Raw genomic sequence first — 19,764 nt, forward strand, 5'->3', positions numbered from 1 at the left:
AATGTAGTTTCTCCCAACAAAGGGGTTTTAATTCCCACAACCGTGAACACAGCTGCAGTTCATTCATCTCTGCACAGTGACGATGGAGGGGGCAAGCAGGACAGAAAGACTCAATTTGCAGCTTGAATTTTGCTGAGCCAATTAGAGGGAAGCAAATCCACAGTACTCCAGGATGGCATTTTGAAAAGAAATTGCACACGAAAAGACTGTGATTCAGTGATTAGGGCTCTAAAGCAAGACAGACATTCCAGGAAAAACTAGAAGGTGTGAGACAAGAAACAAGGGACACAGATTAGCTCTGGGCTCTCAGCCTCTGAGATCAAGAGTTTTCACCATTTCTTTAATAAGTAAGAAATGGAACTCACTATCTTTTCAATTATTTTGCATGTAACTATGTATAGTAACTGTACACAGCTCAAATGCTGGAGCATTAACTCAATCATAACAAATACATCTATGCTATTTTATAAAATTCGGAGTTAAAGATCCCTCTTTGTCTATTTCTATATAAAAATGCTGATACCAGGTACTTGAATCCCAGAGTAAGAAAACGAGGTAAAGTCTTTCCTTCAAGAGTTCTAACTGAGTGTGTTGGATGTTACGTTTTTATTGTTATCTTAGTCTTCATGTAACATTAATCTCACCCATTACATTCTGTTTAAATTCTATAATTTGTTATGTGTCTTCTACTGCCTAGAACAAAATGTGGAAAGTATCTCAATGGTTTAAGTGTCTTTTCGATATTTTGGAGGGATGGAAGTACACAGATCATATACTACTTTCTCTTAGCTTCTTATGTATAACTTTCGAGAACATTATCAACATAATGCTCTCATCTACCTTCCAAAACTGGTCTCTCCAATCCTGCTGTTGCTCACATCCTTATCATACTGCAGTTGGACTAATCTAGAGGGTTTTTTATTAAAATCTGGTGTGAATATATTTTGTCTATTCCACCCTCATTCACTCATTTATTTCAGCTTAAAAACAAATGTCTGCATCAACTGTAAAGAAATGTAGCCATTTATTCTGCCACGTTATGGAAAAAAAGAATGAAGAACTTTAAGTCTGAGACTTCGAGTCTATTGTAGTCACCTTCTTGGTTCTGAGTTACTATTTAACCTTTCAAAATTCTGTCCCATAATCACATCAACAACCACCTCTGTGCATCAATAATGGACACAATGCTTCCTGGCAGCTCTCTTGCTAACATATGTCAAAGGACACTAGATTAATATTGTTCGAAACATCTGATCTGCCCTAGATCAAGAAGCCATAAGAATCACACTATTTTTCATCATCTTTAGTACCATCTAACTGCAAAGTTAGAGGGATAATTCATAAATGCTATAGCACTAATTTGCCATGAACAATTCCCTCTATAAAACACACCACCAAATCCGCTATTAGCAGTCTCCCTATGATTTTTTTTTTAAGGAAAACTAAGATATCTACTTAGCCACAGAGATGTACTGATTTAAAATACTCAGTAATTAAAAAATATCATAGATCAAAATTACCCAATTTACTGGGAAAGAAAACCCAGGAACATCACATCATTTAAAATCCTCAGATGATAACATAGCGCTAATAATATCTGCTAAAATTTCCAGAGCTATGCTTCTCCATGTCGTGTTCATTATGATCATAAATTTCCTACTTTGTTCTCAATCTTGCCTCACATGTAGATCACCATAAAAATATGCCAAGTCTTCGAGGCTGCTGCTATTTAAACCTCTTTATTTTTTTCTTTTTTCTTCCAGTTTTCACGCTCACTGACTTAGAGATGTTTAATCTGGACGAAGCCTTAAAGCTTGCTTAGTCAAACATAATTATAGAGGTCTGAGAGAGTGAATTCCCAAGGTCTTAAAGCCAGTTGGGTAAAATCAGAACTAGAATACTTCTTTCCTGATGTTCTAGGCTATACTTTTTCAAAATCAATTGATTTCATTTTGGGCATCTGTTCTTTCATTATTCCTGAGATGAATTTTTCTTTTACATAGTGGTTAAAGACACGATTCATTTCTTAAATCCCAATAATTAATTACACAAATCTCCAAATTCAAATTCTATCAATCCCTTCTCCTTCTTCATCATGACAATTGATCAATTGATATATTTTTTTCTCTTTTTGGTGCTTTTAGTTTCTGGAAAAAAAATATGCTTAAAATTTTTCCACATAACCACTGCTTTCAGCAATGAGTCATATTTTATTTCTCTTAATTTCTCTTAACTTCCTTCCTCAAATGTTTAACAACTTTGTCTTTTTAAATCATGTTATCCCCCACTCCCCACCAAATTCTGCTTCACCATTTCAACAATGAAATTTCATTTAGTCCTTTAGACTTTAATTGCTATAATTACTTGAGAAATATACTAAAATATCTTTACCTCTTTAATCTTCATAAATATTTAGTAATTGCTAACATAAAAGAGGAGGGACACAAAGTAATGACACTGATCCTATAACCAACATTAGATAAAGCACTCATTAATTAATACAATGTCTCTCTTGGGTTATAGTTTAATAAATATTTGTTAAAAATTATGACTAGATGCTGTAGAGGATATAAAAAATAGCTGTAATTTTAATGAACTTACTGTTTCCAGTAAGAGACAACATTTCGATAGAAGACAGTATGAGATATTTTTAGATATGACAATCATATTAGGAATTATCTTGTGAAAGAATACTTAATGTTCAAAAGTAAGCAAGATATAAATGTCAGCAAGAGTATTACTATGGTGGGACCAGAGAAAGCTTCATGGAAGAGGTTGCATGTATGTCATCTATGGACATTAATTACAGATAAGGTATTTTCAGATACAAATAGAAGAGGAAAGATATTCTTTCAAGTGAAGGAAAAGCCACGAGGCAGGATGTAAAAAGTATTGGGCATGTCAGAATCACAGTAAAATCAATTGAAATATTTGGTGTCAAAAAGGGAAAAGACAGGGAATGAGGCATTCAAAAGTAGTTAAGAGAAGCACTATAGAAGAACTTGAGTGCTGCAGAGAAAAGTGTATGTGTAATAAGGGGGTGATAGAGAGTCTCTTTGCAATCTAGGGTGTCCCTCTAGGAAGGCTGCATTCTGACAAGAGTGTAGAAAGGATTGTAGTCTGAAAGACTGGGCAGGAAATGATTGCGAGACTATTTCAATAGTCTGGCAGAGTAATGATAAGAATAGTTTACACAGAATATAAAGGAGTGTCAAGGGGTTAGAGAATGTGGAACATAAGAAGTAATGGTATTCTGGGAGAAAATAACAACAACAATTAAAATTTCTACCTTGTAAATCTGGAAGAATGACATTGCTATTACAAAGTGTAACTTCATAAAAGGGAAGTGCTACTTTTACTTATTCCTTTAGGGCATATACATTTGCTCACCCACCATATACCAGGCACTCTAACAGGTGCTGTGTATGGAGAGATAGACAAGAGAGACAAGACCCAACCTCATGGAACTCGCATTTTATTCGAGAAGATCTGTGATAAACAAATAAGCAAATGTATATATGAAACAGTATCATGTAGTTTTAAATACTATGAGGAAGTTAAAGCACACCATGATATAGAGAGATAATAAGAATGGGGAGGGAGAAATTATCACTAAAAAGGTAACTTTGAGTGGATCTAAGGAGAACGGAAAGCTAAGAGAACATTTAAAGGGAGGGAGAGCTGTCAATGCACATTATGACAGCAAGAAGTGAAACCAGCACTTCCTCCTTGTTAACTTATACTGTTCAATGGCACTTTCATTCTTCCAGCTCTTCCAAGCTAGACAGAGGGAAAAGTAGAAAAGAGGGCAGATAAGTAGGTGGGTGCCAGATCAGGTAGGAGTTCAGATTTTATTCCAAGTTCAATGGGAAGATATTGGAGGGTTTTAAGAGATAAAAGATCTAATCATATGTTATTATTATTATTTCAATAACACTCTTTTGCTCTCTGTAGAATGGATTAAGAGTAGAATCAGGGAGAACAATTGGGAAGCTGATGTAGTACACCAGGCTGTAATATAGTTGCTTGAATTACAGTCATAGCGAGGAGACAGTGAGAAGGAGTTTTATCATATGGAAGAAGAGTTAACAGGACTCATATATGGATTGGATACAGGGAGTGAGAGAAAGAGAGAAATCAAAGCTTGCTTCCAAGATCTTGGAGTGAGTTACTAGTTGGACAATGACTCAATTGACAGATAAGACTAGGAAACCAACAGATTTGAGGGGTGGATGAGGGTAGGTGCTCTCAAGAACTAAGGGCTTGGTGCAGGTTCGATCCCTGGTCAGGGAACTAAGATCCCACATGCTGTGTGGCATGGCCAAAAAAAAAGAGAGAGAGAGAGAGAGAGAAACAGAACTATGGGTTTGGGTGTGGATTTGTAAAGTTGGGGATATTTAATTGAAATCCCAAGTGGAATTCGAAATCCCAACTGGAATGTCCAATTGTTAGAGTGAAAGCTGATTAATTCAATTTTTCTTTATCATTGGTTTCAATGTAATACTTAAAGAAAACATGCAGTAGAGGCTTCCCTGGTGGTGCAGTGGTTAAGAATCCAACTGCCAATGCAGGGGACAAGGGTTCAAGCCCTGGTCCAGGAAGATCCCACATGCCGCACTGCAACTAAGCCCATGCGCCACAACTACTGAGCCTGCCCTCTAGAGCCTGCGAGCCACAACTATTGAGCCCGTGTGCCACAACTACTAAAGCCCGCACGCCTAGAGCCTGTGCTCCACAACAAGAGAAGCCAATGCAATGAGAAGGCCATGCACCACAAAGAAGAGTAGCCCCGCTAGCCGCAACTAGAGAAAGCCTGCACGCAGCAACAAAGACCCAACTGAAAGAAAGAAAGAAAGAAAGAAAGAGAGAGAGAGAAAGAGAAAGAAGGAAAGACAGAACGAAAGAGAAAAAAAGGGAAAGAAAGAAAGAGAGAAAGAAAGAAATTTATTAAAAAAAGAATACATGCAATATATTCTATACCACTTAGCTATAAACATAATAATAAATATACCTGCAACATTACAACCCAACAAACAGCTATCTATTTAGCCGCTTTCCCATCTCGCTCATCTTCTTCCTTTTCAAAAACCATCATTAACCTGAGTTTTGTGTTTCTCATTTTCTTACATTTTAAAAACAACCATTCTCATTAAATGTGTATGTGTGAATATACATTATTTACTTTTACTAAATCATGAGCATTAGAAACAAAAATCGTACTGTAAATAGTCTCTGGGACTTATTTTTTTAATTTTTCTTTTCTTGTAAAAATTTGGATATTAAGAGTTCTCAATTATCCTAAACTAGTGTTATGTAAGATGAAAATCACATGGGTTTCTGTTTCTCTTGTTCTAATAAGAATTAACAATTGAAAGTGTAAAGTAGAGCTTAACAGACATGGTAGCTAGAATAAGAAGATCCAACATGAATTTAACTAGTGTTACAGAGGAAAGGATAGAGAGGATTGTGAAGAGGCAATATTCAAAGAGACTGAAGCTGATGATGTTCCCAAATTTATGATAGACTTAATCCACAAATATAAGTGGATTTAGGAAGAAAATGAAGTAAAACAAATGCCACATGGAAAAACTGTCAATATAAAAAACACAGACTAGTGAAATTGTAGGTATTAAAGACAAAGATAATGGCAAGCAATGTGGTCATAATCATTTAAAAAGCAATAAGAAAGGCCATAAACCAGAAGAAAATACGAATAAAAATAATAACTGTTACCCTAAGAAATATGTATGTGGTAAAACAATTTTAAGGATCAAGGACAAAATAGAAAAAATGAAATCAAAACATCTCACCACCAATGGACTTTCACTAAACAAATCTCCAAATAATACTTCAGGAAGAAAAAAATGATCCCAGAAGAGATGTCACAGATACATTTAGGAGGAGGAAAAACTGGCAAACTCATGGGCTAATCTATATAAATACTGTCTGTATCATGTAAGAAAAACAATCTTGACTTAATTCTTGGTTTAAAAAATACATAAAATAGAAATGAGCTATACTCAAAGACAGCAGGAAACCAGGGAAGAGGGTCATCAGAGCATTTTAAGTTCCTTGTATATTTGAGGATGAAGGTGAAGATACTGATCAACTTGTGACTTTAAGATAAACTTTAAGGATGACTATCAGCAAAATAAAAATAAATATAAGGTTTCCAAAATCTTTTTGGTGCCCTTGATAGAGAGAAAAGTTTAATGAGAAAAATTTCAAATAATCCTAAAGTTGACATGGAAGGAAAGCAAAAGGAACATGGGACTGGACAGAAATGGAGCATAAAATGACAGTAGAAATAAATATGGTGAAAAGAGATGGCTAGATTGCATAGTAAATTTTAAGAACTATTCTTTACAAGAGACAAGTCTAATACAAAGGATAACAAAGGTTGAAAGTAAAATATGAAAAAAAAGTTAAAATGTAAATAATGACTAAAACCTAGTATAGAAATATATATGATATATATACTAATTTAGAAGTCAGTAAGATTCAATTCACCTTGTTTTACTCACAGGAACTAAAGAAGAAATTGACAAACTCATTGTTTTTTTGGAGAATTCAAAAGACCTATCTAATTAATAATACAATTGATCAGGTAAGAAGAAAAAATCTGTAAGTTTATAAAAACAGAATTAACAAGCTTGATTTACAGACAGGTAGAGAACTTTGTGCCTCACAGAAAACTTGTATTTGTACATATGAGAAATTCTGAACAATAATTCATTAAACCGTAAGAGCAATTTCATTTGTTTTGTGCTTTTTTTAAAATCACCATTTAAAGGATACCAAGATACTGCCATTTTAACATGTCTTGATATGATCTCAAGGCTCCTTCCTCTGGATCTTTGTGGTAAAATTTGTAGTAAACTATTTTAAAACCAGAGAATTTCCAATATCAAATTTCTGCATATATCAGTGCATTTTAGTACATCATCATCTGGAGAATGAGAGGATATTTTACCTTGAATTAAAGTGATATTTTTCAGTGTCTGAGAATGTTCCCAATCCTTCAGCCTGAGATCATTAGTGATGTTACTCAACAGTTTCACTTCTCCTTTTATTTCCTGTTCCAAATGCACTTGTTTTTCTTCCAGAGACTTAATTTCTGCTGATGTATTGTACACACGCTCCTCTAATTTACTCATCTCCTGTGAAACATAAGCAAACGTCCGCAATTTTTGTTACACACATAATTATCAAATATATAAGTTTAAGAAGCTCTACAAGTCAGGTTTTTAAAAAATGTAAAATATTACAGTAATATTATGGAATAAGAAAATAGAAATTAGAGAACAATTTTAAAATAGTAATTCTTTGGTTTTGAAGCATTCCTCTTTTAACTGAATGGCTGAATTTTCACACCCTCTGCCAGAAAAAAATTGGTTAAATATATATCTAAGGTATGCTTCTATTCCCAAATATATACATGCCAAAATGCTAAAAATAAAATTAAAAACTTGTCATATGTTTTTTAATTTATCTGAAGTGAAATTCTTTACACTGTACTTAATTACAGTTCCTTAAATTAAATAGATTTGTATATTAAACTGCTTTATAGCAATAACGAAGTTTAATGTCATAATTCTCAGTGGTAATGAACATTAAGGATAGCTTTTCAGATTCAATAAAAACTCAACTAGCATTAACAATACCCTATGTTCAGCTTTTTTATTGCCTCTGCATTGAGATTTCATTATTATTTTACGGTTTCAAATGCATATATATTTTGTGCGCATTTACATACGTGCGTGCAGATCTGGAGACCGAGCAAGACAGATTGTACTACATTCTGGATTATGCTTTTATTTTTCACTCAATAATATAAGAATATTTACCTATTAAAATACTTAGAGACTGCCTTATTTTCTATAATTTAGTGGAATTGTATTGCATCATTTTTCATAATTTATTTGATATCTATTGATAGAGTTTTGAGCTGCATGTAAATAATGCTGAAATGAACACCATTTTATATATATCTACATATTTATACAAGCACTTCTATAGGACAGCTTCCTGGAAGTGGATCTGATCAAAGGGACTAAATATTAAAATTTTGTTCACTACTGCCACACCACCCTCCAAATATATGGGACCATTTTTTAAATCTTTCTCAGTGTACATGAATGCTTACTTTTGCACTCAAATCCTAGGCATTCATCAATATATTTAACTTTGTAGAGTAAGAGTAAACATAATAAAACCTTGTTTAATTTGCTTTTCAAATTAAGTATCTAGTCATAAAGTTTTTGACAATGTTTTTCTTTATTGCCTTTCCTTTCAAGTCTTTTGCTTGGTTTTCCTTTGGGTGCTGGGCTTTCTCTTTCCAGTGTACCTAACCTTCTCATCTATCCTGGTAATGTTTTCTGTCTCTCTGTTCTTTTATTGCATCCTCTGTTTCCATGGTATGCTCTATACTTTTCTAAGGACTTCTAGGTTTAACTGTTGATAGATTCTCATCTCCCATTTGCACAAAGCAATAAACCAGTGGTTGTTAATTAATCCAGGTATGAAGAGAAAATTTCACCTCCCTTCACTGGACTGGACAAGTTGAAGTGAGAGGATCAAGAGAGTCAAGTAAAACCTTTGGAAAGAAATGAACATGTACCAGATCTGCCTCTACAATAGCAGTGTACTCAAGCAGAGAGACATCCATTTTTACTGCTCCAATGGCTTTCCCCATCCAAAACCTTGTTCTAGATTAGAATTTCTCTACCCTCTACCGCCTCCCTCCCTATTTGGCATTTTCCGTACACTATGGTATAAAGGTGGGATAGTGAACATGGATGTTTGCAGAGTGCAGCAACATGGTAAATATGCTCGATGTCATTTAGGTGGCTGCAAATTGCTCCAGCTGTCAGGTAGTTCCTGATATCCACAGAGCAAAAGTCAGGGGACTAGCTGGTGATTTTGCTACCTAAGCCCTGGGAGCCGCCGATGTTTTTCATACCTAAAGCTGCGGCTGCCTTTTTTTCCCTCCTTTGAAAACTGCATGTGGTGCTCACATTACCCATATTTCACTTGAAATAAGTTTTATTAGGAAGAGAGAAAATGCATTTGATATATTTTTTAAAGTGCTATACAGCACCTACACACACGGTCCACAGTCTATCACCAGTGGCACTGCTAGAAACAGGCATTTATTTTTGCATTCTTACAGTCCTTTGTACGTACAATGGAGAGGATAAATCCCACATCTCTCTTTGATTTTGTGTCAGTGTTCTCTTTTCTTTCAAATTAATGCTTGGTCTGTCCTTGCTAAACATTACGCTGCTATTACTTATAAGCCTTTTCCTCAAACAGCATTTACTGATTGAGGCATTCATTTAATTTACTTATTCCTGCATTGGGCTAAAGATTCAAAGATGAATACAGTTGTTTTAAGCGACGAGAATGAGATTCCAAATATTGTTTTCAGTGAGTAAGCACACACACTAGCACTGACCTAGATTCCAAATCTCCACAGATGACTACTGTCTTAGAAAAAAAGAAAGCTTTGAAAAAATAATTAACTTTGGAAGTTCCTCCTTTCCCTTGTACCTCCACATGTAATACTGTGACCCCTTCCAAAATGTAAGTGCAATCTGTCCGAATAGCTCACTGATCACCAGAGTTTGGTTATTTCTATTAAGTATCACTTCAAACAGGTTCAGGACTTCTACTGCCTTCCAAATGGTTTCCACTTTGGTTTCAATTCCTCATTTACATGGGTTCACAGATATTCTATAATCTCTAATGAGTTGGGGATATTACTAATATCAAATATATTATTTTTTCATCGTGTCCATCTTCGTTTTCTCCACACCCTGTCTCACTGTTCCTCTGATCCTGTTTCCACACAAAGTAATATTTCTTCTCCCTTCCTCTTTCCTTCCAATTTAATCAGTTTCTACTCCCATAGCTGACATTTTACTTTCCTCTGTTCCTCAGCCCTGGGGACAGTTGCTTCTTTGAGAATTTTCTCTAACTCCTCCATAGCTTGAGTCCTTGATATTCCAATAGCATCTGATATGCTTGGGTACTTATTAACCGTGTGGGAAACACTAACAGTCAGATTTTGGAAGATGTGACAAGGATCAGAGAGAGAATATCAAGGTTGGTGTTAGGATGAGGTTCACCAACAGTCTCCATATTTAAATAGCAATGTCACTGTCTTCTCAGTGATTGCATCTTACAAAAACTAAACATGTAGGGTGTTCTTTCTTAACCTGTTTAGTCTATTCTCTAGTCAATAATTTAGCTGGTTGCCACCTGATGTTACAACTTCAGAGGCTTCCCTTTGCTCTCTATAAGGGACATCCATTTTTAACAATCACTATGGCATAACACTGTATCTATACAGAAAACAACCTCATTAATTAAGAAGTGGTCTATTCAAGTAAAACCTTCTACAAAGATGCCAGCCTTGCTGAGCTAATGGTGGAAAATTTATAGATTTTAGTACTGAAGATTGTAGTAGTATGAAGATTATTTTTTTACATGAGTAATGAAGTTTTATCCATATGCTTATTTTTTCATGGAATGGAACAATTATAATTACCCAACAACAAAAAATAATTCAATATTGAACTAAACAACTTGCTTCTTAATTTCTTTCTCATCAAAACAAAGTGACCCAGAGGGTTGGCCACAGAATAGTTTAGAGCAAAGGTAAGAAAATTATGATTCATGGGTCAAAGTCTTTTTCTGAAAAGAAAGATTTCTTGGATCACATTTTCACTCATCTGTCCATGTGCTGTCTACGACTGCTTTTGTGCTACAGTGGCAGAGTTAAGAAGTTGCAAAAGAGACCATGTGGCCCCCAAAGCCTAAGGGTTGTACCTGGGCCTTTGAAAAGAAACTTTTGCTAGCAACTGGTCTGGAAGATGCTTTGCTCTCTTGTCTTGTGTATTTGATCCTGTGATGGTAATAAGATGTTGTACACATTATTCAAACTTTAATTCTTTAATTATAGTTACCTTTACACATAAAAACTTATGGATGCTTCTTGGGAGTGACAAACTATTTTAAAATTTAGATTTTGTACTTCGCCCATGTAAATAAGGTTTTCATTCCTTTGATGATGAAGAAAGTTTGGGTTTTGTATAAAATTTGCAAATGCAGAGTATCTATCTTTCCAAATTGGCTAAGATAATCTAACAACTATAATTGGTTTCAAGAGTCTCAAGAGGCATTCTAACAGTATTTATAAAATTAAAATACACTAAGAGAGTCTATATTCAATGAAAAACAAACAAACAAACAAATTTCCCCTTTTGCTGGGAATCTGGAGAAGGCAGTGGGTAAATCCATTTGAAACTTTCTGGTAAGATTGCAAGAGGAATCAGGGTTAAGTAGAATGGTGTTGAAACAGGGTTCGTAACTTTTCTCTTCCGTGGACTACCTGAGGAGATAGGATCTAGATGGATTCAATCCCAGGTATGACCTTCCAATACAAACCTCTTACCTCTTGTTGTTTAAATGCATTCTCTTGGACTTTGGCATTCAGTGTTGCAATACTGAGCTGCAAATCAAGCAGTGTGGTGTTCAGACTTATTAATGACTTGGAGACTTCACCTATTACATTTCCATGTCCCTGGATGAAGGAAAGTAAGGAACTTAGCTGGAAAAGAACGTCATTAAACCTTTGATCGGTTGTTACACTGAAATTTTGGAAATTCTTGGCATCTATGAGATTGGCTTCATTATCTGAAAGATATTGGATTCTCTTCTCCACGTTGCTCATGTGTTCCATAACGACTTCTCGAAATCTCATTGCATCTTCACTGTCATTTCCTTTTCCTGCGAGACTTGGAGATATATCATTTGCATTAACTGAACCAACTGTGCAATTCTTCATTTCCCATTTCAGGAGTTGAGCTGCGTATTTAAGTAAAAATAAACAGAGTCACGCCCTGTAACCTTCAATGCATCCACCATTCCATTCCACAACACTTCATCCCATTCTAACGTTCTGCATGCTATCCTAAATCAGGTATGTATTTTAAATATACAAAGTATGAACCAAGGTAGGCATACTGCTGAGAGGGAAACTGTCTCCTTTTCCCACTTTACATTAGAGTTTATCCCACAGTTAAGTCACGCTTTCTGAACTGCTGCTTAGATGAATCTTCTGGGTCATGGCACACGGCTCTGAGAGTAAGAGTAAATTCTAGAGATCATGAAGTATACTGTATGCTGGTCCTCAGGTGTGCTGTTAGAGTGAAACGAGATAATGCTTAACACAGTGTCTGAAGTAAACATGTTGAGTAGGTTAGTTATTATGAAGACAAATGATAATGTGACAGAAACAATACGTGGTATCAATAAAGGTAGAAATATTAGTGTTATCCACTGTACGAACAAAGTGTTGGCTCATCTTCCTTATCCTGTCACTAAGCTAGCAGAGAGTTATCATTTTCAGTTTCCACAGAACTAATTTACTGTTGGTAGAGCAGGAAACTGGATAAAAGAAGTTTTTTTCACTTTAAAAAATATTGTTTTTATAAGACTCCTCTTTACTTATTATAAAGCATATATTTATAGCAGAAAATTTAGAAAAGACAAGGAATAAGGAAAAATAATTTACCATTAGTCTCACCGTCCTGAATTAAGTGCTAACATTTTGGTATATGCCTATCAAATTTCTGTTCCCACTATCATATTATCATCACAAAAGCCAGATTTTATATACAATCTGGAAACTAGCTTTTAATTAGTACTCTATCATAGACTTTTGCATATTATCTAATATTGTTTTACAAAAATAATTGGAATAACTACATTGTATTCTATGTGTGATTCTACCAGATTTATTTAACAAAACTCCAACCTTTACTTTGCCTCTGTTTCTACTAATATATTGAACACTTTGATGAACAATCTTATAAGTAATTATTTACTGAATAAAAAAATTCTACTAAATGGTATTTGGAGGCATACGGAAGTGCTGATATATATTTCCAAATGGGCGTATGTTCTTTAAACAAGCTAATTATCCTTCTGAAAGGGTATAGAGAAATATGTTTATAGTTTCAAAAACTGAAAAGCATAAACATTACTTTTGCAGATAAAAATAATATATAATTATACACAATGAAGAAAATGTTAAACACCATTTTATATAATCAGTGGCGGTTAAGATTTTATTGTTTCTTTCATCTCTCTTTATATATCTATATTGTTTATACCTTTTAGCTATGTATATATCAGTCTGATCCATATTAATTTGAGTGCATAAGATTTTCCATATTTGACCATTACTGAGCAATAAAGAGTAACTTAATATTGTTTAAAAGTATATCTACATAAACAGTGATATCTGATCTGTCAGTTTTCTTAATAAAATGATATGGCAATAGTATCAGCTTTATAGGTTTTTGAGACTTAAATGAGATTACACATGAAAAACATTATATTCCACCCTGAGCTCAGGGTACCTGTTACACAAATAAGAGCTTGATATTTGCACGGGAACAAGCTGCCTGGTTCTGGAATCTAGTTACATTCCTCCATTACTAGCTGGATTACTCAGAAAATTATTTGTCTTTTCCTTGATTAGGTTTCCCCAGTGATCTAAAGGTAATAACTATCTTACAGTGGTGCTGAGGATGAATGTGATAGGGCATGTAAATCAAGTAGCACACAGATGGCACGTGTGAAAACTCTACACAAATTAAGGTGCCTTATCCTTGAAAGATCTTATCTTAGTTACAGAGTCTTCACCACCTTTACTTAAAGAAGCTGTTTGATGATGGCTGTCATTGTAGCTATGATTATATTAAGTATTAAACTACATATGCAATTAAATCCCAATTAAAAATAAAACACATTATATCATATTTTCCTAGTTACATTCTCTTTAAAATTAGCTTATTTGAATTAATAAAATATGTAACTACATTTTGATATAATCCACAACCGAGACCATATTGCATGTACATTATTTTACATTTCTAAATTTATCAATAAATTATACAAAATAGTATACTTCTTACTTGGATCTCATCACATTTATTAAATTAAGTGTAGGGAGCAAGTTTTGGATTGACAGCCTCATTCATGGAGTCATCAATTCTATGATTTATTTATTAAGCACCTACTATATATAAAGCACTGCTTGAGCGACTCTGGGAATAGAAAATGACTGGGAATGGATTTTGACTTTAACAATAAGAAATCTAAACTAACAATATTTGCAAAATTATCTCAAACTTGTCCCTTAAAAATTTTTCTTTTGTGATAATTACTGCTTTTTTAGGTAGCAGTTAATAATCTAAGTTCTGGAGGAGAGCTGCCTGGACTAGTGATTCTTGCTTTTTCCTTTATAAGCTGTGCCTTTGAGCAAATTAATTGGTTTATGCTTCCATTTCACTATCTGTATAAATGGGATACTACTAGTCAGTGTTTAAGTAATTAAATGAGCTGATATATGCAAAGTGCTTAGATCTTTTCCTGGCACATAATACACATTTGATACTTTTCAATATTTTAATTATTATTAATATTTCAGATTCAATATCTGTATGCCCAATACTGATAACAAGGGGAATTAATGTGTAATATAAAAAAATTGGGAGGACGTTGAGTATCCCATGACAAAGGTAGTATCTGTGCTTTATTTATTTTTTATTGGAGTATAGTTGCTTTGCACTGCTGTGTCAGTTTCTGCTGTACAGCAAAGTGAATCAGCCATACGTATACATATATCCCCTCTTTTTTGGATTTCCTTCCCATTTAGGTCACCATAGAGCACTGGGTAGAGTTCCCTATGCTATACAGTAGGTTCTCATTAGTTATCTATTTTATACATAGTAGTATATATATGTCAATCCCAAAAGAGAAAAACAAATATCATATATTAATGCACATATGTGCTTTAACAGACATATTGATCTAATTACTCAACCATATAATTTTTACTTTCACTGAAAATAGTTTTTATTTCATATGGGTAAAGCAAAACTTCTTCACAGTATAGAAAGGGAAGACTTGATTTAACAAAATGTCATGTAACCAAGGATTTTTCTTTAATACGAAGTTCAACATGAACTGACAATAAAGGCTATTTTTTGCTTATAGATTTAAAAACACAATATTGCTTATTTTCCCAAATCTTGAATGAAAACTAATTTAATCCTTACTTTCTTTAAAAAATTTAATACTGTATCAGAAATCTAGGTAAAGAATGACAGAGTTCATATTTTCAAATGTTCATTTCTTTCATTATCATCAGAGAGATGCCATTTTGTGACTTTTCTATTTTACATTTGAAAGGAGACAAATTTTATGGCTTGTGCAAAGACCTAGGGAGAGAGTTATATTTGATTTTACAGATCACATTTGCTCTTTCATGTTGGCAAAACCTTCTTCTACCAAAAATTTATATTATTTTGAGCTAAAGGATCTTCAATGTATCAGTAACAATTTATATACATTAATCTTAGATTATATCTTATTCTTCAGAGACATTATTCTATGTCCCTGTACTGTGATAGTGATCTAGTAGCTTCTTGAAGAAAAGGTAGCACATGGAGAAGATTTTATAATTAAGAAATATCTTTCAATGTATAAGACACTTTAAATAGAGTTTTCATGTTTAACACTTTATTTTATCTACTGATTTACATTTGCCAAAACAGAGTAATTTCTATCATTTCAGGGATACATTTTGTCTATATTTGAAAGTTTTGGATATCAAGTAGAGATATGTATTGCATTTTACTTTTCTTTTGGAAAATATTCTGACCTACAACTTACAGCTGTAAATGGATTGTCAGTGTTTATATTCAAGTATGATAGACACAGGGAGATCTGTTTCAAATTCTGGTGAATTTGGGTGCTAATCTGAACTTATAAGATTTGAACAGTTTTAGCTTTTTGTCAGTCGTAATAGGTACACGCTACAGCTTTAGGAAACAAAGCTACTTCAAATCAATCATTGTCAACCATAGAAAAAATGTGTTGACTTGGTAGTATTTTCTAATAGCCCAGAGATTTTTGAACTTGGTTAGAACCCTGAAGTCTTTCCGGACTTCAGTTCGTATTCTGCCTGGGCCTAGTAGAAAGAAGCTGCACTCCCTGAGGTTGGCTCTGTAGGCCACGGTTTGTATAAAAGTGATGAAATGTACCAAATTCTAACTGGCTGATAGCTAATGATCCCTAACAATGACACATCTTTCAGTTATGCATTTCAAACTACAGATAAGCATATACATAAACAGCACACAGATAATCTCAGTTCATTAGGAAGTTAGTTGTTTAATGACAAACATATCAGGTTCTTTTACTTAGATGGCTGTGGTTGGTTTGACAGGCTGATTGGTTCCGTTTGTTGTGGTTGGCTAATGTTTTTGTTTCAAAATAGGAGTTGATTTTTACATATGCAAAATATTTTCCTGTTTTGTTTTGGTTTTTTATTGGCCAACCATATTTTGTTCTAAAACCCCGATTGCACTGGGAGATAACAGACCACAGAAGTTAGGAGTCAGGAGCCATGGGTGGGAACTCCAACTCCATTGTTGAACAGTTTCCTTTTGTGGATGAGGGTAAGCATACATCTGCTCAAGGGTAACTGTAAGGTGTATTGAGATAATCTGTGGGAAATGTATAGCCTAGTGCCTGAACATAGTACATGCTCAGAAGCATTACAAAAATGTTACAGTTATTGTTGTTTTCATTATCATTTCTTTCTTAGTAGAATTTTTGGCTTTCTCTTGGAACATTCTTCAGGTTGTCTCTTGGTGGAGGTTTGGCCTTTATTAGGAGAATCTTCTTATTAGTCTGATTAGTACGCACATAAAAATACATCTTCCTCCCAGCCTATCTCTTGTTCGAGCATATGTCCATTTTGCCACTCACAAAGAGGAGAGCTACAAGGCATATAAATTCAAATGCCAATCAAATCCCTCAAAAATGCTCCTGAGGAAAATAATATTTACATATTTACTTGAGTTATATGCAAGCCATCCACCTCTGCAGAAATCCTCAAATTTATCCCCAATTAAAGCCAAACTCTCCAAAAAAAAAAAAAAAAATGTACCTGAAAAACATCATGTAGAACCCAAGCAAAGTGTTCTATTTTTCTTTTTCTTTGAAAGGATGCTAGCAGGTTACTTTCAGAGATGTTTTAAATAATACCCTTAAGAAATATGTGGCCATATAAACTGTTTGAATATTACTGAGGGATAGGCCATTATTTTACGAGGTTTCCTCTGTTTGAAGACTCACAGGAATACTTCCTGCTCTCAATACTAGGAGTAGAAGTGTATTTCTTGAAAAACTGGCTTATTTTTATATTTTAGGCATCATTAATGTAAATGATTATGTTTATATCCTCACATTGGCAACTAGAATACTTACCATGAAATTTATGATGCACCATTAGAAATATATAGGACTTCAGGGGGTAATATTTTTGAAGTGGTCTAATTCTTTCCATCTTACCTTTCCATATCTATATTTTTATCTCAAACTTGCATTTTCTATACTATTTAAAAGCATTTTATTTTACTTAATAACTTTGCAGAATCTATTTTTTCACGAAATAACTCTGAGGAACACTTTGTGATGTGAAGTCACCCTTATAAATCTCCCATATACAAAAGACTGAATGCTTCTTTTTCCTCCTGCAATAATTAATTCACAAGATGAGTTGCTGAGTTTCAGAACTCTAGAATACTGTACCTGCCACTATTCCGATGATAGGTACAAGAACTACAAACACAAGGAGATAAAGGGCAATCAGTGCAGCTCTGAAAGACTTCATTTTCTCTTGAAGAGTTGGGCCATTTTTAGGATCTGAAAAACAAAAGCCCAACCTACTGTTAGAAAACTTACTCTTCTTACTTAAAATTTTTGAAATCTCCAATTATATTGCTAGTATCAAACCTATTGGAATAAAAAGGGAACAAAAAAATAGGTTCTTATTTATTCAGTAGAAAGCAAAAGGGACAGTCACAGAAAAAGCCAATACAGGCATCAGTATGGACATTTGATTGCCTTATCCATTAACTAATCATCCAGGACAAAGTTACTATTCTCTGCAAGTTGTACTTGTCTCATTTGGGGGCACTAGCTGGAAAACTTTAGTATTGATACCATATCAACATACGTGCAAACCTAAATTTCATTCTTCTATTTCACATGGGAATATATTCTGGGTGAAAATAAAATTCTTCATGCAACTATGTAATTATACCATTTTTTCATATTTTAAGTGAGATAAGAGAAACATTATTGTGAATAATAATTATGCAAATTGTCTCTCCTAATTCCAGCTCAATAGTTTTGTATTTGGATGCTTCTTATGATTTGAATATAATGTGAAAAAAATGAAATAAAATGACTCACATTTTGATTAAACTTTGGAATGGATCAATGAAGCCCATTCTCTGGATATTTCAGAACACAGTAATATTTTAGTATTATTTGTTTATATGGAACACCAATTCACATAATGGGATGTTAACTGTAGAAAAGATAACTCAATGTAGAGGGGAAACTTACTAGCAAAGGAAGATATTTCTCTGATTAAGTGAATACAAATTTCTTTCCTATGGCCATTGTTTTTATTGTTTAATAAAAAAGAAGGAAATTTTGTTTTCAGGTTGTAAACTCCTAAATTAAAACAAAAGTTTAGACATTGTTCAATAACGTTCTATGAGGGATTGAACAAAAAAGGAGAAAAGAATTAAGTAAAGAGAAGAAAACAATAAAGAAAAGGGGGAAAATTGAAGGAAAAAAGAGAAGGAGTGGGGCTTCCCTGGTGGCACAGTGGTTGAGAGTCCGCCTGCCAATGCAGGGGACATGGGTTCAAGCCCCGGTCTAGGAGGATCCCACATGCCGCAGAGCAACTAAGCCTGTGGGCCACAACTACTGAGCCTGCGAGCCACAACTACTAAAGCCTGCATGCCTAGAGCCCATGCTCCACAACAAGAGAAGCCACCACAATGAGAAGCCTGCGCACCACATCAAAGAGTGGCCCCTGCTCGCCGCAACTGGAGAAAGCCCATGCGCAACAAGGAAGACCCAACGCAGCCAAAAATGGATGAATAAATAAATAGATAAATAAATAAATTTTTTTAAAAGAGAAGAAGCAACCACACTATAAGCAAGATGGGATATTCCATCTGTCAGGTGACTAAATTTGAAATCCAACCTGGCAGATGGAATATACACATTTAGGGTAAGTCTCAAGACCATAATTTTACATAGTGTCACTAACTCTAAGGACAATCTCCACGAGCACCCCACTCTTATTCTACTTACTCGGAGGAAGCAAAGCGGTCATTGAGTGAGCATCAAACTTCACAGATTCTGTACAGCTATCAGTGTCCTTCTGTTGATTGGGAAAGCTCTCCCACAGTTCCATACTTCTATCAAACACGTGGAAAAATATGATAATTACACATGGAACTGCTAAGGCTCTTTGGCAAAAAGTTTCAAATTGACATTTATAATTAAAATCCAATTTTAGCAAGGGAACAAGTATAATTAGTTAGTTAAATTTACATATCTGCCCTATATAGCAACATATTATACTTACCCATAAGTTTTAATTTTAACATTAAAAGACAGATTTACATGAACCCACTCATGTATCTTTCTATGTACAAATGTGTACCTGTGATTGTAGATGTGTGTTTTTTGAGTGAGAGGTAACTTTGCTCTCTTAGCCAAAAAAACAAAACAAAAAAAAAAACAAAAAAAACCCAACTGGCAGAAAACAACCATTTAGTTGAAAAGAAAAAAAAGAATTTCCCTTAGAACAAA

The 19,764-nt window shown here is 34.2% G+C and overlaps 1 protein-coding gene across 2 annotated transcripts in view; it reads right to left on the minus strand.

The window, feature by feature from the left end:
* Nucleotides 1-19,365, minus strand: part of MSR1 (macrophage scavenger receptor 1) — a 57,428-nt gene extending 38,063 nt beyond the window's left edge. Inside the window, exons 1-4 of one of the 2 annotated variants that reach the window (XM_065899907.1) lie at nt 19,261-19,365; nt 17,677-17,790; nt 11,459-11,871; nt 6,974-7,160 (exon numbers count right to left, since the gene is read on the minus strand). In XM_065899907.1, the coding sequence (XP_065755979.1) occupies nt 6,974-7,160; nt 11,459-11,871; nt 17,677-17,790; nt 19,261-19,363 (817 nt within the window). In that variant the 5' untranslated portion in view covers nt 19,364-19,365. The remainder of the gene's footprint in view (nt 1-6,973; nt 7,161-11,458; nt 11,872-17,676; nt 17,791-19,260) is intronic. The other variant, XM_065899908.1, reaches the window with a different exon arrangement.
* Between the last annotated feature and the right edge of the window lie 399 nt (nt 19,366-19,764).

This window comes from Phocoena phocoena, chromosome 21, assembly GCF_963924675.1.
Source record: "Phocoena phocoena chromosome 21, mPhoPho1.1, whole genome shotgun sequence".
Classification (NCBI taxonomy): domain Eukaryota; kingdom Metazoa; phylum Chordata; class Mammalia; order Artiodactyla; family Phocoenidae; genus Phocoena; species Phocoena phocoena.